Source organism: Piliocolobus tephrosceles, chromosome 13 (genome assembly GCF_002776525.5).
Source record: "Piliocolobus tephrosceles isolate RC106 chromosome 13, ASM277652v3, whole genome shotgun sequence".
Lineage (NCBI taxonomy): Eukaryota > Metazoa > Chordata > Mammalia > Primates > Cercopithecidae > Piliocolobus > Piliocolobus tephrosceles.
Window position 1 is genome coordinate 101001460 of NC_045446.1, and position 21084 is coordinate 101022543.

At 41.3% G+C, this 21084-nt stretch overlaps 1 protein-coding gene across 1 annotated transcript in view; it reads left to right on the forward strand.

The window, feature by feature from the left end:
- Positions 1-16054, forward strand: part of C13H11orf53 (chromosome 13 C11orf53 homolog) — a 40331-nt gene extending 24277 nt beyond the window's left edge. Inside the window, exons 3-5 of the mRNA XM_031936667.1 lie at positions 11045-11087; positions 13726-14027; positions 15301-16054. Of these exons, the coding sequence (XP_031792527.1) occupies positions 11045-11087; positions 13726-14027; positions 15301-15702 (747 nt within the window). The 3' untranslated portion in view covers positions 15703-16054. The remainder of the gene's footprint in view (positions 1-11044; positions 11088-13725; positions 14028-15300) is intronic.
- Positions 16055-21084: the final 5030 nt, after the last annotated feature.

The following is a 21084-nucleotide window of genomic DNA, read 5'->3' on the forward strand; positions in this document are numbered from 1 at the left end:
GTGAGTTTCATGTAAATTCTTCCAGAAAATTTGCTATGGCATTTTATTAAAGAGAAATTAAGTTGTCACACCAACAAGTTAATAAATATCAAAATTTGTTAGATAATTACATGCACTATTCCAAAAATGCATAAATTAATGTTTTTGTGGCGAAATCCCTTCCTGGGAGAGAATTTAAACATGGTTTTTAGTCTTCATTTTACCCCTATACATTTGAAAGCCTTGAGCAAATCACTTAATCTTTTTATGTCAATAACAGCCTCTACTGTCCCCTGAGGCTGGTGATAATGGAGACAGGGTGCACAAAACTAGATGAACTCTTTCTTTGTAAGATAAATCCCCTATGACCTAGGCTTTGTAGACACAGGTAAATGCGTTTGAGGATATATATTTCAATATTCCCTCCTCAGCCAAAAAGTCTTCTTGGCCTTAGAATTAGGCCTATACCATGCCCCATTAAATTAAATCATATAAAAAGTAGGGTTTTTTCTTTGTAAATATGTCAGTATGAGGAAGACCTGCCAGCCACCTCTCATACACGTATCAGCAGGAAAGTTGGTGATAACAAAGAAAAGAGGAAGAGAGCCCCGGAAATTGTGCAGCATCCAGGACAGGTGGCCAGCAGTCCTCAGCACCTATGGGAGAGTGGCAGCCCTTGTTGATAATCCTCTAAAAGGATGCCAAATAGAGGTGAATAGAAATGGCACCTGCTGGCCTTCTGAAATCCCAGCCCTACTGAGGGCCATCAGACCCTCATCATTGGGCTCTATTCACCTACAACAGCCCATATGCTCACCCCACCAGTAATTTCCAACCTGTCATTTTAGCACCAGATTAAATTCCCTCGAGCATCATTTTCACCATGTCTATACTGCTAAGAAAGTTCTGGGCCGGGCACGGTAGCTCACGCCTGTAATCTCAACACTTTGGGAGGCCAAGGCGGGTGGAACACCTGAGGTCAGGAGTTTGAGACCAGCCTGGCCAACATGGTGAAACCTCGTCCCTACTAAAAATATGAAAATTAGTTGGACGTGGTGGTGGGTGCCGTAATTCCAGTTACTCAAGAGGTTGCGGCGGGAGAATCACTTGAACCTGGGAGGCAGAGATTGCAGTGAGCCAGGATCGTGCCTCGAGCTGGGCTCAAGGGATCCTCCTGCCTCCACCTCCCAAAGTGCTTGGATTACAAGCATGAACCACTGTGCCCAGCACAGAAAAGGCCTGGTGCGGTGGCTCACACCTGTAATCCCAGCCCTTTGGGAGGCCAAGGTGGGTGGATCACCTAGGGTCAGGAGTTCGAGACCAGCCTGACCAACATGGTGAAACCCCATCTCTGCTAAATACAAAAAAAAATTAGCCAGGCATGGTTAATGGTGCCTATAATCCCAGCTACTTGGGAGGCTGAGGCCAGAGAATCGCTTGAATCCAGGAGGCGGTGGTTGCAGTGAGCCGAGATTGTGCCATTGCACCCCAGCCTGGGCAACAAGAGTGAAACTCCGTCTAAAAAAAAAAAAGAAGAAGAAGAAGAGGAGGAAGAAGAAGAAAAAGAAGAGGAAGCAGAGGAAGAAGAAGAAGAAAGCAGGAAGAAGAAGAAGAAGAAGAAGAAGAAGGAGGAGGAGGAGGAGGAGGAGGAGGAGGAGGAGGAGGAGGAGGAGGAAGGAAGAAGGAAGAAGGAAGAAGGAAGAAGGAGAACTTTATAACCTGGTGCCTGCATCTTCCTCCAGCTTCTCTTCAGCTTTCTTGTCACACTTCCTGCCCGCATTTCCAGGTATGTGACATGCAGCTCCTCACATTTGAGCCTTTGTTTCTCTCTCCAGCAACAATACCCCTTAAACTAATTTCCTTATATCTAGACTTCAAACCCAGACTCAGATATCACCTATGTTTTGATGTACTAAATCACATTCCCCCAAGACAGTAAATCACCCCATCACCTCCCGGCCTTCATCCCTGCCCGCACCCCCATATGTGCACTAAATCACGTTTAGAATTCAGGCTATGTCACTTAGCAGCCTTGTGACTTTGGACAAATCCTTCAGAAGTATCTATTAGTTTTCTCATCAATAAGCTAGGGATTATAACTTATAACAATCTATCTCATTGGTTAATGGTGATGATCTAATGAAATAATGCATGCAAATCATCTCACACTCTGCAGAGTACATAAAGAACCCAGACATTAGTTGTCACTAAAAATTATCACACAGACAAACTAACATATGTAAAGTGCCTGACACAGAGTCCGGCGGGAAGTAGGCACCAGGAAATGCTAGTCTTCTCAACCACAACCCTTATTTCTATTATTGCACTAATTACATATATATTTATGCACCTGTTTTTGCTCTGAAACTGTGTGCTGTCAAGAATAGAATCTATGTCTTACTCCTCTTTGTATTTCTGGAAACTACCACAATCCTGGTGCAGAGTAGGCACAGAATAAACTTTAAAAGAATGAATGAAATGAAACTTCTGTTCTAGACAAGCCAACTTGCTTATTATTTCCTGAAGAAGAGCTGTGCTTTCCCACCTTGTGTTTGGTTCACAAAATTCCTCCTTCCTGGGAGCTTCCTTTCTCCTCTCTGCATCCTCTCATCCTTCAGCACCCAATTCAAATCCTCCACACATTGACTTGCCCCTTTTCTGACGCATAGTAGATGCTTACATCTGTAGTTGATATTGATTATAGATTATTTTTCTTCTTTACAATTCTTTACAATTATAGATTATTTTTCTTATTTACAATATATAATTCAGGTAAGTGACCTATAAATCAAAACCTGTTTCAAACTTTGCAAACATAATAAGATTTATTAGAATATGTTTGAGATAGTTTAGCCGACACACAATATTTCACACCAACCGAAATGCCCCTGGTTCTACCATACACTTTTCCTGTTAACTAAGACATGTAAATCTCTATACCCGTATTTTTTTCCTGGCGAGATATTCCAACATAACATCAGTGCCCATTTAAAGACTAACTGTGTTAACAGCCAGCATTAACCTTCCTTTAATTCCAAAGTTGGAGGAAAACCATATGACCTGTGGTGGATCTAAATGTAGACATTAAAATGTAGTGTCAGAATGTTGAATATAGTATCATCAGCTCCACCTGTCTCACAACCATAGAAATGACGACAATGAAAATGTAAATGTATAAAATACTATGAATGTCTCAAAGAGAGATATCACCTATTCACAAGTGGCTATGATTATTGTTACTTAAGCATGAGTAGCAATATCTTTAAGTTTGAAGACTCATTTTCTAAACTAAATTTTATGTCAATTTGAATTAAGAAATAAAAGTATACGGCAGTATGAACATGGCATGCTAGTCAGACATCACCTCCTTAGTACATTTCAATATGTCCTTCAACTAGGTTGACACCTAAAAATATTATAGGATCATAAAATGACTATAAATGTACTCAAGGGAAACTCCTAATCTTATCACTTTATTACTTTGGTGACCTATTAGTTCAAATTAACTCATTTTCATGGAGGGGCTTTGGGGGCAGCTGTGAGGCTGCCGTGTTAGCTGCAGGAAGTTGCAGGCTGGCAAATTTCATTCAAATATAAACCTCTAAATTTGGCTAGCTGGCATTGCAGGATCCTGTTGTTTGCAGTATGCAAAATCAAAATTATATACCATCTCGCTTGGTCAAAAGTTATGGGCTCTTCAATATTAATTTCAATGTTACTTCTGGAGGATTTGCAGGATAAGAGACAACTGTGTGAATACAATATATCGAACTAAGAAAAAAAATGGAAGATTTCCCTTCACATAGGAAATGACAATGACTGCACATGCTGAAGGACCCTGGTTTAGGCTTTTCTCTCCTGACTGATGAAATCTGGAAATGGGATGGAGAAGCAAGTGGCAGCTCTGATATCTTCCCAGTGACCTTCTTCCCAACCCCACGCAGGCCCTTTAGGAGTCTTCTAGGGTCTGTGATACCAACTGAAGAGGTCCATTATCATTGACTTTTGTGTTTATCCATCAAAATATTTCCCAGGTCACCACAGAGTGGGCAGCACTAATTATAGCTATAAATTGACTAGTCTGATGAGAATGTTTTACATCATGATTGCGGTGGTAGGTCACAAGTGTTCATCAAATTTTGCCAAAATTCATTGAATTGTACCCTTAAATTTTGTGAATTTTATTATATGTAAATTATATCTCAGTAAAGCTGACCCCTTCAAAAGTAGAATGTCACTCAAAGGATTAAGGATGTGTATGTGTGTGTGTGAAAGAAAGAGAGAGAGAGACAGATAGACAGACAGACAGGAAAGTGTACCACCCAATCCTCCTTGTGAGCTTTTATATAATTATATGATCTCTCTGGATGTCCGTAAGTCTCCATTACACTAAATTTTTTCAAACTAGGATGCTTTTCTATTTTTAACTGTTGAATTACTAAAATGCTTCCAAAGCAGACTGGTGTGGTGGTTAAGAAACAGGCTCAGATATCAGAAAGGCTCTTGTCTAATTCCACCCACTACTACCATCGCCACAACCAATCCTCTCCTAGAAGGGAAATCAGGTTATTCTCTCTATGCTTAGCTTCCCTCATTGGCAAAATGAGAAAAATATTAGTGATCTTCTGAGGTGGTCATGAGAATTAAATGAGATGATACATATAGCACAGTTGACCATAGCAATAGCTCACAGTGCGTTTATGAAATTACTATAAGTAAGTGTTTATGAATTACTTCTGTTATAATTTAGATCTCTGCTGGAAAATGTTGGAAGTCATGGAAAAATCAAAGCTTCTGTGCTGTGTTAAAACCAGGATGGTATCTACATCTGGGCTCAATAGTTACAGATTCAATTCTGGTATGGGGGTGAGAAGAGCTCTCCCACAACAAAACTGTATCTTGCACAATACAAATTTTTAGTGAGTTGTTGAGCTAGCAGAAAGTAAGAGAAATCTCCAATGGGGGTAGGGGCAGGAGTTGGCATAGGAGATTGAAAAAGGGTTTGAGCAGAAAGTAAAGCACTGAATGATGAGAAGGTGATCCTGCCAAAAAGACAGGTTTCGTGAGGACAGGTGTTCAATTGGCTTTACCTGTGAAGACTGGTCCTTGACCTGTTGCCAAGATTGGGAGGCTGAACCTTGGACTCCAGGATTAATGTGGGGAACCTGGAAGGCAGCCGGTCTCCCATAGATATAAACATAAATCTTCTAGAGGAAAGCAGCCTCAATTCAGGACCCCAGATCTCCACAGATTAGGTCAATAAGATCTGAGTTTCAATCAAAGATCACCCACACATAAGAAAGCAAACCACTGTGAATGAATCCACACAAACAGTAGACAATAAATTTAAATTCCCAGAACTTTCATGTGTTAGAATTACCAAATACAAAATACATAATACTTAATACATAATGAGCACTCAACAAGAGGCTATCAGAAATTACCAAATAGATTCTAAAAATCAAATGGAATTTATAGAAATGAAAAAATATAAAATCATGGATATAAAAACTCAATGTGTGAGTTAAACAACAAATTAACTATAGTTGAATAAAGAATTAGTGAACTGAAAACACATCTGAAGAAATCTATGCCAATCTCTACCAAAATATAGAACAAAGAATCACAGACACAGAAAAAATAAATAGAGGTTAAGGGATTTTGAGGATAATAGTAAAAGTTCTAACATATATCTAAACAGAGTCCCAGGAGGAGAGAACAGTCATAATAAAGACAAGACAATATTTGAAGAGATGATGATTGACATTTCTTCAGAATTTATGAAAGACATGAATCCCTAGATACATGAAGCCCATTCTATATCAAGCAAGATAAATAAAAAGAAATCTACCTCTAGATAAAATGAGGTGAACTTGAAGAACCTCAAAGACCAAGGGAGTATATTGGGAACAGTCAGAAATAAAGAAAAGATTGTCACAAAGAATAACTGAAAGACCAATAGCAGACACTGGCCAGGCATGGTGGCTCACGCCTGCAATCCCAGCACTTTGGGAGGCCAAGGCGGCTGGATCACAAGGTCAAGAGATCGAGACCATGCTGGCCAACATGGTGAAACTCCGTCTCTACTTAAAAAAAAAATTACAAAAATTAGCTGGACATGGTGGCACATGCCTGTAGTACTCGGGAGGCTGAGGCAGGAGAATCGCTTGAACCTGGAAGGCGGAGGTTGCTGTGAGCCAAGATCGCACCACTGCACTCCAGCCCAGGTGACAGTGCAAGATTCCATCACACACACTCTATAAATATATATATATATATATATATATATATATATACACACACACACATATATGAGATCTTCAAAGTGCTAAGAAAAAAAAAAAGAAAAACCTATAAAGTTAAAATCGTAAATCCAGCGGTATTATCTTTCAAGTACAAGGTCGAAAGAAATAATATTTTCAGATAAACAGAAATTGAAACAGTTTACTTTCAACAACACTGACACTTAAGGGATTTTTCAAAAAAATTACTTCAGAAGAAGGAAATGAACCTAGAAAGAAAGTCTGGGAAAGGAATAAGCAAAGCAAATGGTAAACACTTGAACCTTAATTCAAATTAGTAAATCTAATACAGAATTACTGAATTAAATGATGACATTGATGTCTAATTTGTGGCAGCTTAATAACAAGAAACAAGCTAAAAGAAAAGAGAATAGCACACACGTAAATTAGAAGAGGGACAGTTCTTATCTCTCAATTGCAGGGTTAAGATATTGTTTGCAGGTTTTGTTAAATATATATGGTAAAATTGTAAGGGTAATCATAAAGAATGAAAATAGAGTGTACAATTTCCACAGCAGGTAGAGAACAAAATCATACAGGAGACAAGAGTACAAAAAGCTTCATCAGTAATAAATAAAATCAACCAGACCTTTAAATGTGAAATCTTTGTAGAGTCTTCTGGTATAAAAATTGGGCCGGGGAGGAGTCGGTGCTGTCAGTTCCACAGTAATAATTAAGCCTGGGCAGAAGATGGAGAAGGCATCCTAGAAGATGCTGGAGATTGTGGGCAGTGGAGGAGAAAGACAGAAAAACTTTTAGAGCAGAGATGTCAAAAGGTGAAGGGGTTTTGTCAGCCACAATGACATAGACTGGGCTCTCTCCCTTCCTGGGGCAGAGGCAGGAGGCAGAGCCGTTTCAGCTGATAGATAAATGGCTAACATACTGAGGGCAAATAGGGTGCTGGTGCTGATGCTGATGCTCATTAGCTTGGGCGGGTGTGCAGCTGTGTCTCACAGGTGCCTTGATACTGGCCCCAGCCTTGGCCAGAGCAGTTTAAGGGAAGCAGGCAGGAAGAGAAGGTAGGAGAAGAACAATGGGACATCTCTGTGGGCAGTACCCAGGACAGCTACCACCCCCTGCCACATCCTACTTAACCTGGAAGGAGGCTGAGGCTGAAGCCAGAAGGCATATGTGTTGGCACAGGTCTTCAAGGAAAGGCCCAGCCACACCACAGAGCTGAAAACAGGAGGGTAACACTGGATAAAATGGGCACCCGCAACATGGGAATATGTGCCCAAATACAAGTGCATCTATGGTTTAATCACTGCCCCTTTCCTTCTCAGAGAAATATTAGGGGACCCACTTCTGACCATTACCTGCCCAAGAGTTCCCTTCTGCCACTTAAAAGTGTTAAAGTATTAATCAGGAAAACCCAGAAATCAAAACGTTTGGAGAAATATACCACAGATTTGAAGGAACTAAAAAATGCATAATAGTAATAATAACTAAGGCATGTATGCTGTTTACCCTGTGGCAGACACTATTCTAAGTGCTCGATGTAATCATCTCATTTAATCTTCAGGTGCCCAAGATCCCACAGCTAGTAAGAGGTAGAGCTGGGATTCAAACATAGTCATTCTGGTTCCAGAGGCTTTACTCTTAATTAGCATGCTGTTTCTGAGTTGTTGGAGGATATTTTGCCTGGAGAAGTTTGAATTCGAGGTTGATACTACAGATTGCAATTGCATGTTTGCATTCCCCTAAAATTCAAATGTTGAGGTGCTAATCCCCAATGTGATGGCATTTGGAGGAGGGGCCTTTGGGAGGTAATTAAGTAATTAGATCTTGCAGGTGAATCTCTCTAATGGGATTAGTGTCCTTATAAGAAGAGACATCAGAGAGATTATCTCTCTCTCTCTTTCTCTTTCTCTTTCTCTTCCTCTTCTCTTCTTTTCTCTTTCTCTTTCTCTTTCTCTCTTTCTCTTTCTCTTTCTCTCTTTCTCTTTCTCTTTCTCTTTCTCTCTTTCTCTTTCTCTCCCTGCCATGTGAACACACAGTGAGAATCCAGCTTTCTGCAAAGCAGAAAGAGGGCCCTCACTGAAAACTACACCATGATCTCAGACTTCCAGTCTCATGAACTGTGAGAAATAATTAATTGTTGTTTAAGCCACCCAGTATGGTATTTTTCATAGGCTTGTCTTCAAATATTTGAAGGGCTGTGTATGCAAAAAGTGTTAAACTTATTCGATAAGGACCAAAGGGATTAGAACTAGGAAAACAATTCTTTCCAGCCAACTTTGTAATTGGTAAAGGGTCCTAAAGAAGAAATGGGTTTCCTCAGAAGGTGCTAAGTTCTCTGTCCCTGGATATTAGATGCACCTGGTGTTGGTAATATGGAGAGAATTCAATCATTAAATTGAGACTCTATAAAATTTCTTCCAACTCTTGAGAGTCTATAGAATCATTAGAGTCGCTGCAAAAGAACTCAGATTCAACAAACTGGGTGTTGAGGATTCTTAACTTCCATAGAAGCTACACCCTCTCGCCTTTGCTCCAGGACATCTTGGAGCCATTATTTGAATATTTTAAGACTCTACTCACCTAGATACTCTTCCTTCAGAGGTCCGCTTAGGCATTGTGTCCCGCAAGATGTGTCTCCCACCCCATTCCTAACACCAGTTTAGGTGCCCCCATCACCCCATCTTTCCCTGGCCCTGCCACTTTTCATACTACACCAAATATTCTGTTTTGTCATCAGTCATCCCTGTATTGGTTTCTTAGGGCTTCAATAACAAGTTACCACAAATGGGATGACTTACAGCAACAGAAATGTATCATCTCATAGCTCCAGAGGCTAGAAGTCCAAAATCAAGGTGTCAGCAGGACCATGCTCCCTCTGGAGCCTCTGGGGAGAATCCTTCCTTGCCTCTTCCTAGCTGGCAATTGTGGCTGGTGATCCTCGATGTTCCTTGGCTTGAGGTTGTATTACTCAAACTGCTGCCTTTGTCTTCACATGACCTTGTCCCATCTGCATCTGTGTCTTTGTGTGTCCCTCCCCTCTTCCTTTAAGGACATCAGTCACATGAGATTTAGGACACACCCTAATTTAGTATGACCTCTTAATTTAAGTAGTTACATCTTTAATAGCCCTATTAGCAAATACCATCACATTCACAGGTTATCAGGGATTAATATATCAATATATCTTTGGGTGGATCATGCCTGAAATTCCAGCACTTTGGGAGGCCGAAACAGGTAGATCACCTGAGGTCAGGAGTTCAAGACCAGCCCAGCCAACATGGTGAAACCCATCTCTACTAAAAATGCAAAAATTAGCCAGGTGTGGTGGCTCATGCCTGCAATGCCAGATACTCAGGAGACTGAGGCAGGAGAAACACTTGAATCCGGGAGGTGGAGGTTGCAGTGAGCTGAGATGGTGCCATGGGTGACAGAGTGAGATTCCATCTCAAAAAATATATATATATATCTTTTGGAGAGGGCACATAATTCGACCCACCATGTTCCCCAACCTCCCCTACTCTCTAGCCTGTGGGTTCTTTGAAGATTGTGTCTTCATTCCATATATTTTTCTTAAGTCTATTATGACCTACACCCTGTTCTAGGAACTGAGGGCGCATCCCAGTCAAGGTGCCTACACTTAGTGGAGCTTCCTTCTCCACATGGATTCAGACAGCAAAAGGTGGCCCTTCAGTGCCGAAGCCCAACACTAAGTGCATGTGTGTATGCACATACACACATACAGTAGGCGCCCCTTAGCCATGGTTTCCCTTTCTGAGGTTTCAGCTACTCATGGTTAACTGCAGTCTGAACACACTAAATGCAGACCTCCAAAAATAAACAATTCCTAAATCTTAAATGGCATGCCTTTCTCAGTGGTGTGATGAAATTTCATTCAGTCCCACTCCATGCTGCCCAGGACTTGAATCCTACCTTTGTCCAGCCGATCCACACTGTCTACACCACCTGTCCGTTAGCGTCTCAGTAGCCAACTCAATGATTGGATCACCTGTCACTGTATGGCAGTGCTTGTGTTCAAGTCACCCTTATTGTATTGCACAATGGCCCTAAAGCACAAGAGTAGTGATGCTGGCAATTTAGATATGCCAAAGAGAAGCGAGAATGTGCTTCCTTTAAATGAAAAGGCAAATGTTCTCAACTTAATAAGGAAAGAAAAACAAATGTATGCCGAGGTCAGACATCAGTATGGTAAGAACAAATCTTCTGTCTGTGAAATTGTGAAGAAGGAAAAAGAAATTCATGATAGTTTTGCTGTTGCACCTCGAACTGCAAAACTGTGGCCACAGTGCATGATAAATTCTTAGCTAAGATGGAAAAGGCATTGAGTTTGTGGGTGGAGGACATGAACAGAAACGTGTTTCGACTGATGGCAATCAGGTGTGGTACTATCCTCAGTTTTAGGAACCCACTGAGGAGTCTTGGAATATATCCCTCGTGGGTAAGGGGAGGCTACTGTATATGCATATATATAGTCACTTAATATATATTTGATGAGGGAATGTTAACTGGAACAGTAGAAAATGGAGGATAAATTATTCCATTTTATCTAGTCAGTGCTTTCTGGCATGTTTATCAAAATGTAAAAGTGTGGTTTCTCTTTGTCCTTTGTAAAACTTTGTTCTACGGGACTTGAATTCTTATTTTCAGTTGACCTGAGGGTCAACCCAACTCCCCAGATAATATTTCTGAATATCATAAAACCAAGCTTATAAGGGGTATTCCTAATTTTTGTAAAAATCAAACTTACAACTAAAGAAAACACGTGAATTCTGTTTACCTTCCAGAGCAGCGTCAGTTCCTCTCAGTCTCCATTTGTGCAGACGCCAGGTGAGTACTTCAATTCAATAAGCAATTATTCCCTTTGGAATTTAAATCAAGCATCTGGGCTTCCATTCTCTCATAACGACCTTACAGCACTTCCAAAACTCTGCTCCTTTAAAACAGTTTTGTCTAAAATACAAAATCAGCGAAGAACAGAACTCATTCAGTCATTTCTGAATTTAAAACTCATTTTGTCTTGAAAGCAGCCCTTTGATCCCAAGCTTTTGGGGCAAAGGCAATATAAATTATGCCCTTGATACAGTTTTAAAATATCTGAAGTTCTGACACCAAGATCTGAGAGATGAAGCATCTGCTTTCAAACAGAAAGAGGAAAGCAGCCTGCGAGCAGAGGGAGCCAGGCACTTGGTTCAGCATTTTGAATTCATTTCAATGCCTGTGTCTCATTAAATACTCCTGTGGAGATGTAAAAAGAGAATTCCTAATAGTGTTGGACATTCTCGTATACACATACACACAGGCAAAGACCATCTCATCTAGTTCAACTCAGAAGCGGCACCGTCCCTAATAGTTTTATCACCTTCAAAGCTGGAGAAGGGAAAGGAATAAGAGCAATGGAGGATCCCGAATATTTAAATGCCTGTATGTTGTTTCCCAATCATATATACTGCCATTGAAATGTGGTTGCATCTCCTGCCTTCTACAGAAAAAAAAAAAAAAAAATTCTAAAACTTCTCTTTATCTAGAAATCATCCTTTCTCTTTGTACAGAGAAAGTCCATGAAAGAGAGCAGATGCTTTTTTCTTTGTGGTTGTTTTGATTTGGAAATTGGGAGTATAGATGAGAGCCTGGAAACCTTGTTTTCATATTCTCAACCTTAACCACTCTCATAAATATAAATTCATTGTATGAAACAGAACCTTATTTATTTATATTAAGGTTCAGTTGCACAGATTTTTTTCCCAGGGAGTTATGCTTATAATGAAAACCCTAACTGCAGCTTTCAAATGCATGAGCAGGTTAGAAGTTATAGAATGTAAGATGAAAGTGAAGTGAGGAGAATCGTACTATAGGTTTTGATGGGGAATTTTGATTTCTTCTTCTGGAAGAATAAATTCACATGCCGTTCTTGAACACAATGTTATACTACTAGGTTTAAAGAAAATGTATAAGGCATGAGCTCTGCCCCCTTGGGCTTGCAGGTTGACTGGAAAGATCATTGTGACTCAGGTGAAAGGAATGAGCATAATATAAAGTTCCACGTCCTGTGGAATGGGCTGGAATTCTGAGTCTATACAGTCAGAAGCTCAGAAGTGGTCTGCTGTGGTTGGGGTAAGGTAAGGAAGACAGGCACTTACATCTTCTTCCAAGCTCAGCCTTTTTGTGACCTGTGACCTAATGGTGTTAGTGTTAGCATTAGATCACACCCAAGGCCAGCTGGAACAATTAAACCATAAGTTTTATAGACCTCAAGTCTATGCCCTCAAACATGTTCTGAATGGTCATGTGTTTTCTGCTACAACTGAGCTATTGAGTGCTGAGCAAACACATCTTTTTCTTTGGAAACCATTTCACTGTTGGGCTTACCTTAAATGAAGCTCTTATCAGTTTCTGTCCCTTCCTCTCTCCACCAAGGGAAATTTTTTATTTATTTATTTATCTTCTTGAGATGGACTCTCGCTCTGTCGCCCAGACTGAAGTGCAGTGGTGCAATCCCGGTTCACCGCAACCTCCACCTCCCGGTTCAAGCGATTCTCCTGCCTCAGGCTCCCGAGTAGCCGGGACTACAGTAGCTGGGATGACAGGCCCAGCTGATAAGTATTGTTTTTAGTAGAGACACGGTTTCACCATGTTGACCAGGATGGTCTCGGTCTCTTGACCTCGTGATCCGCCAGCCTGGGCCTCCCAAAGTGCCGGGATTACTGGCGTGAGCCACCGCGCCTGCTCCACCAAGGGAAACTTCCTGTACCAGGCACTGTCTTCCTAAACTTGCAGGGTCCTGGTGAGTTGAGGGAAGGATTCCGTGAGGCCACAAGAGGGCAGCAAATAACATGAAACTCATCAAAGCCCTGCAACTACAGGCCTCTAAAACTGGCTTCTGTGTAGCCATCTAACCCTTTTAGAGCAAGTCATTTATTGATGTCTGCCAGGTGTGCGACCCAGTGTAAGGTCAATTTGCGAAGAATTAGAAGACAGAGTACAGCCTGCCTCTGATTTGAGGTGGGGTTATATGTGTCACGTTATCCAGAGATGGTGATCTCAGATAACAGGCCAGGAGCAGCCTCTTGTTAACAGTTCTATGCATATGGAGAGGTAGCTCCGATGTTGTGAAAAAGATGCTTCCTTGGTTAAAATGTGAATGCCAAGAGATTCTTTTATTTATCTCTTCCTAGCACAGCGCCGGGGCACCTGGAAGGTACTCAGTAAGTGTGAATGAATGAACAGATACCGTACTATCTAAAATGAACTCACCCCTAAAGGCGATAATGTTTTCAAACATTAGTTATTTGGGCTAATGCAGGAATATTTCACGCTTTTCAGGACACTTCTCTATTTCCATGTTAGCGCTGGAGTCAGGCACGCGTTAGTAACATCATTTTCCAGGCAGAGACTCAGCTGCAACTGAGGCCTTGCCTGCCCTGGGTGGGAGGAACTTTCTTCCCATGTGTTTTTCATTTGGCAACAGGTTCACCGGTCACGTCAGGTTACTACGGTGTCAGAAGATCTTTCTTATCTGACTCAGACTTCCACAACAGTAAACAGTTTTCAAATGACGTCTACACCTCCAGCGTGGGGAAGCCGTTTCCCTGTGAGTCCTCCGCAGGGCAGAGCCATGCGGCCCTCCTGGAGCCCTACTTCCCCACGGAGCCCTATGGAGACTACCGGCCTCCGGCGCTGACGCCCAATGCGGGCTCTCTGTTCAGCGCCTCCACCCTGCCGCCGCTCCTGCCGCCGCCCTTCCCCGGAGACCCCACTCACTTCCTATTTGTGAGTATGCAGAGGCCTCTTGTGAGGGAGTAAAAGAGGGGTGAGGCTCACCCCCTGGCCCAGCCGCTGTGCTTGGCATCTGGGTTGAAACCAGGTCTGGCTCACCCTGGAGACTCCTGAGGCTGCTTTGCAGCTGCCTGGAGATGCCAGGACACCCTCCGAGGGAGCCTTGTTCAAGGATCCCTGTTAGCCATGACAGCCAGGAGGATCTAAGCAGGGCTTGGAACTGGGAGGAACGTACGGCAGGATTTATATCCATTTTTTTAATGTTCTGCGGATACTGTCTGATGTTCCCCCACCCTGTTAGTGCCAGTCATCATCATTCCTGCAGCTCCCAAGGAAGGAACACTGAAGCTGCATCTCAGACCTGCTAGGCAGTAATGAGATGGGTGCTAATCTCCCAAGGAGGGTACATAGGGCTCCTCTTTCTTTCCAAGTCCCCTGCCTCCCCTTCCCCACATTTTTAGCCTAAAAATCCTTGTTCTCTCTCAATCCTTCCAAACAGGTGAGTTCATAAAGATCTGAAGAATGCTAATGCTCATAGAGAATCGTAAAGGTTTCTACCACAAAGGAATGAATCTCTAAAGACAGCATTTTAGACAAAAGGGAGAGAATGAGAATTCACATTATTAAGTATACTCTGTGCCAGAAAATGTGATGTGTTCATTCAATACTTGCAACAACTCAGGATATATTTATGAAAGCCCCATTTGACAGATGAGCAATGTTGGCCTCAGAGTCAAGAGGAGCCATGAATGAATCCACATCTTTCTAGCTCCAAACTTAAGGGATTCCTACCTCTTTCCTCCCGCCTTACTGAGGACAGAGTGGGCTTCTTAGTCCCCTCCAAAGCTCACCATGGAGTTGAAGGTCTACTCCAAGGAGTGGGCCAAGCGCTGACCTTCCCCACTGTGTAAAGGGCATTCTAGGACCCAGACTAATGGGAGACTCAAAAAGAATCCAAGACAGAGTGCATTGTACACAGTAAAATGTTGCATAGATGTGCATTTTGTTAGTCTCACATTTCACTCATTCAATGTTGTCTTCTGGGAAAAAGAATCTCAATATCTATAGCAAATCTAATTCTAGAGTAGGAAAGGAGGAAAACTTTCACTGCTAGTGTCAAAAGCCAGAGAGAAGAGCAGCCTGAGAGCCAGGCTTCAGGCAGCAGAGAGAGGGGACGAAGGCTGCCCTGAAGTCACAGTCTGGCAGCACGCAATGTATCATCAGAGTGTCACCTACAGAATAACCTCTGTGGCCTTTCCATTCTCAGAGGGACTCATGGGAGCAGACGTTGCCTGACGGTCTCAGCCAGCCCGACCCTGTGTCTGCCGATGCCCTGCAGACCTTGCCACCCAGCACGAGTTGCCTCTCCCAGCTTGAGTTTGGGAGTACCGGTCAGCACAAGGGCTCCAGCTGGGGGACCTCCCTGGCTGGGGCTCAGTCCTACTCGCTGCATGCTCTGGAAGATCTGCACCATACTCCGGGGTACCCCACCCCACCTCCTTACCCCTTCACCCCTTTCATGACGGTGTCAAACGACCTACCACCCAAGGTGGGGCCGCTCTCCCCAGATGAGGAAGCAGACACCTGTTCCCTCCAAGACCCTTCCCCTTGGGCGAAAGAAGATGGGAGCATCGCCTGGGGGTCATATGAATGCCGCAGAGCTTATTGAGGGGGAGGGCCAAAGGACTTCTGGGTTTTTCTTTAACTTGAAGTATATTCTGAAGATCGTTTTAGGTGTGTCAGCTCATTCAGGACTGGATCTTCAGAATAAGCCACAATGCCGCCCTTTGTTAGTGGACGAGGGCATTTATTTGTAATCCTCTCCACCGTAGCCCCACTGAAATAAAACAGAACGTTAATTAAATGTATCACAGACTGTATTCTAGTAAGATAACCTTACAATGTGGTCTTTTTGGAACTGTTGTAACCCATTACATTCTGAATCTTCTGTTATATTTGAAGTATCATTTTTGGCACTGATTTTTTTTTCCTAAATTACATTAAAAAGTTTATGCAGATCATAAAAAATACCGATTTTCCTGTCAAATGTTTCTTAGTTATAAACTATGTGTATTCGTCAGTAAAAGACACTAGATAGGATATAATATAGATATGACCACATAAAACAAAACTCATTGTATAGCATGTGACTTGAAAGAGTGAAGTATATGTTTTATATACATATATTTATGCCTTATTGTAGTGATTTGTAAAAGCCCAGTAAAAAAAAAAAAAAGGCACAATCTATAAATACGTTGTTGTCCATAAAATAGGAGGAGATCAGGAAACTACGGCCTTGTAAATAACAAAGTTATTTTTTGAGTCTATCCTAAAGCCCAGGATGTCCCCAAATTAGTTCAATCCAAAAAAGTCCAAAAATTGTATTTGATCAGTGATGGCCTTAATTAAAGCAGACATTGTCTCTCTGATGGAGTACACCTACAGTTATCAGCATGAATGAGTAAAATAGGCATTCTGTAATCAAATGGAAATTTATGCTTTTTTTTTTTTTTTTTTTTTTGAGACAGAGTCTCACTGTCACCCAGACTGGAGTGTAGTGGTGCAATCATGGCTCACTGCAGCCTCAACCTCCTGGGCTCAAGCAATCCTCCTACCTCAGCCTCCCAAGTAGCTGGGACCCACGTGTATGCCACCATGCCCAGCTAGTGTTTTCATTTTTTACTTTTTTTTTTAGTTTTTGTAGAGACAATGTCTTACTATGTTGCCCAGGCTAGTCTCGAATTCTTGACTTCAATCTATCCACCCACCGTGACCTCCCAAAGTGTTAGGATTATAGGCATGAGCCACCACAACCAACCAAACTCATACCTTTTAAAGAAAATACAGAAAATAGGACTAAGCTGTTTGCAAGAAACAGACCACAAAACACTAAGAAGCAAAGGGGCTTTGGAGAAGAACATATCGCCATGTGTGAGCCAATAGCTTGACAAACAGCACCTCCTATTTGGTGGCTTCCTGGTCGGAAATGTACGGCTCTTACTATGTGTCAATGAAGATATTGACATCTGAAGCATGAATCTGTCCACATTTGATTGGTGTGGGTTCCTTTGCTAATTGGGTTCCCAGCATAATTCCAGCATGCCTATCTGTGGCCAAGCTCATCATACATGCCGGGTATACACTGAGACTTTGCAGATGCATGAGTGGAGGCCCCCCGGGTTGTACCTGCACCCTTCTTCCAAGGTTCCTACCACCTGTCTTTCTGCACTTCATTCTCACATCTTTTCCACCCTCTGGTCCCTCCTGATCCAATGCCATTTCTCTCCATGTTCTGGAGGCCAAGGCCTTCATTTTCCCTCTCGTTGCCCAAAGCCCCTGAAACAATGTCCATCACATCCTCTGTGACTGTTCCATACTCTACCTCAGCAAGGTAGAAGCCCAGACATTCCAATAAGGGGATTAATTCACACTTACAAGCAAATAGTTTATATTCCTTTTTTTCCAGGCCTTCAGGGTATTTTCTGGTTAAGCAAACACTCTTCTAGTTTATGGAGTGCCACCAGAAATCCTTTCGGCTCCCTCCAGGCAGAGCATTCTTCAGGGAGCAGATCAAGAGTGAACGCATGGGGCCCTCTGCTCCTGGGCAGCACTGCCAGGACCCCTGCCCCACTTCCTTCCCCTCCACCAGCTCCTTTGGACAGCCTGAACTTTGCTTTGCTTAGTGGTTTGCTCTTCAGTGAAAAGTGGCAACGTTCACTGTGCAAGAAAGGAACTGTTCTTTCCTAAATCCAGCATGACTGCAACCTCAGTCCTGGTTCCCAATATGTTTGGCAGATCCATCTGTCATTCAGCAGTTACTCATACTTGAAGAGCAGGCCTGTGCATCAGAAAGAAGAGATGTGGCCCTCTCTGCAGGTATAGAGGTCTTCACAAGGGTCTCAGAGTCATTTTCCTAGATTGGTGTCATAAAGTTTAAAATAATTTGTCCTCTACTGCTTACCATTTGTTACTGGGTATCAATAACACGGTAATGGATGTATAAATCATAAATATGAGTCCACATGACTTTAACTTTCATGTGATTTATGACACTGAATATTTTGCTTGTTCATGCGTTCCTTCATCTCCTAACAACTTGAAGATGCACTGGCTCTCAGACAAAGACAGCTCAACAACCAGACCTTGGAACACAGGGAAATACAAGGAGCATGATGATGTTTACATTCTTCTTAAAACTTCCAATCCCTTTCATAGCATTTGACTAAATTAACTTATAAAAAAGAGACACACCCAGGCCCATGTATGCCTGCTAGTGTCCACTTCAGTTATATAGTCTAAAAGGGGTCGGGAGAGTAGGGCTGGTGCTAATAATTCCAAATAATAAATGATCTTTAAGAATTCTGCTTAGTTAGACATGTGTCTCTGTATTATATATTTTTTAATTTGATTCTGTTTTATTGTTCAAGGAATACTTTGTTAAAAGGTGAAATCAAGCTACAAAATTATGACAGGAAAATTAATTCTATTTCCTTATCCCATCCCATTTTTCTTTCAAGTACTCTCTGTTTTCTTTCCTTTTGTTCCTTCTTTCTTTCTTTTTTTTTTTTGAGACAGTCTCACTCTGTCACCCAGGCTGGAGGGTGGAGACCAGTGACACAATCTTGGCTCACTGCAACCTCCGCCTCCCAGGTTCAAGCGATTCTCCTGCTTCAGCCACCTGAATAGCTGGGATTACAGGCATGTACCACCATACCTGGCTATTTTTTGTATTTTTAGTAGAGATGGGGTTTCACCATGTTGGCCAGGCTGGTCTAGAACTCCTAGCCTCAAGTAGTCCGCCTATGTTGGCCTCCCAAAGTGCTGGGATTACAGGTGTGAGCCACCACACCCAGCCAATTTTCTACAACATGTGGGGACTAACCACACCTTTTCATAACAATGCACCATGCCAACATACAAAAATAGGTGCATTCTTCTCTCCCTCCCTCCCTCTCCTTCCTTAAACCTGCTCTTCACTGACTTACAACCTTCCCAAGAAAGTCAGAGAAAATTAAAGAACTCTGGTTCAACACTCCATCTCTTTCAGGTCTTGTAAGGACACAGGATATATTTAAGATTTAAAGTAATCAGAGATGGTATGTCAAGTTCAAACCACTAAAGAAAGCTGACTAGATGATAATGCCAAAAAGAAATCGAATACAATTTGCCCATGCAAAAGCTGCAATATAGACAATCATGCCATGAAACACACACAGTATGTAGTTGAAGGCATTTGCATTCCCCTTACAATATTATACAAACCCAAAAAAGGAGAGAAGAAAACTACATCTTTACCTCATGTATTTAACAAATGATTTCAAGTGATCATTATGACTTGCTATAGCTCAGTTAATAATACAATATCATGGTACTGCTGGGGTAGGGGGAGAAGACAGAAGTACTCTAAAAGAAATTGCACAAAGGGAAAATAATTACTAATGCCAATAGTAAAATACACATTGACATACATACATACATATATACATACGTATACACATGTATAAAAGTATTATAGTATCTTTGTGATCAGTTTTTCAATATTTAATCTAAATATCTAAATAGCATAGTCATAAGGAATAAAACATCAGTTATATTTAACGTACCAAAATAATGATTGATGTCTAAGGTTTAAGTCACATTACATTATAGTGATTCTACCAACCACACTCAAATTATACTCTTTACTTAAGGCTCCATCATTGGGTTCTTGTCTACGGTATCCTTTCTATGCAAAACAATGTTACACTGTTCATCTCACACACCATAGACTCTAGAGAGGTTAAGTGCAAAATCACATACTCTAGACAAAGAGTGGTTCTCCAGCTAAAGGGACTCATGGGGAGGACTAATGAATGGCTCACCTCTGTGTCCCAGCACCTGGCTCAGGGCCCAGAACATTGTAGACGCTCAGTAAATTTTTCTTAGATTGAACTAAAATTATACCATAAAGATGAATAACTTTCTAGCCCTTAGTTCTATGGGTGACAGCTATCTGAAACCAGTGTCTGAGAGGATTCTCACAATGTTTAGCATCTAACATTAGACATACTCTCTCCAAATTCAGACAGTAGGTGGATATTGGGCTTCAGCGGCAATATATTTAAGATGACTGGGTTAGTATTCTTAGATTCCTTTATGAAGTAAAATTACTGAACCTTTGAAATAGCACAGAAAAAATGTTGATATATTCATTTACTGTATACATGTACTATGATCTGTTTATAAGAAATCTTATAAATAAAAGTTATTCAGTGTTTGATCATTATCCCTGGTGTGATTAAAACAAGTATGACAAATAAATCAAGAACTAGAATCCTCAAAGGTCAAGCTAAATAAACATTAAAATCTTCTATAGTTATTTGCAAATGATGACATTATATTATATTTGATTTTTGATATGGAAGTATCCTCTGACAAGGTGTGGTAGTTCATGATGCCTGTAATCCCAGCACTTTGGGAGGCCGAGGCGGGAGGTTTGCTCAAGCCCAGAAGGTCAAGGCTGCAGTGAACCATCATTGCACCACTGCACTCCAGCCTGGGAGACAGAGTGAGACTCTGTCTCAAAAAAGAAAAAAAAGAAGTATCCTCTAATTATAACCTCTGATAAATTATATATGTGGATTTGCAATATGCAATGTCTTTATTAGTACAATTTTAAAAAAAAGAAGAACAGTAAAAAATGTTAGAAGTTACAAGAGGAAAAAAATGTGGACCAAACATACAATATCTAGGAATTAGCTCTTTTGGATTAGGAAATTGATAGATGTCCCTGCTAAACTTCCCCCTAAGAAAATATCTTAAGAGGGATAATCCAAAAGTGTTAATGGTTTTAATAAGTTAATTTAGTCATAAATGAAAGATGACTCAACTGTTTTATTTCTTAAGCTTCATAATATAGTCATAGACTTTCATCATGGTATTCTTTATATGTTTTTGTATGCCTTAAATGTTGCACAATAAAAACATTTTAAGTAATAGAAGAGGAATTCTTTAAGCAGTGTATGATGGTGTTTTTCTTAGTTAAAGGATGAATTATCAAATGCTTGCTCCA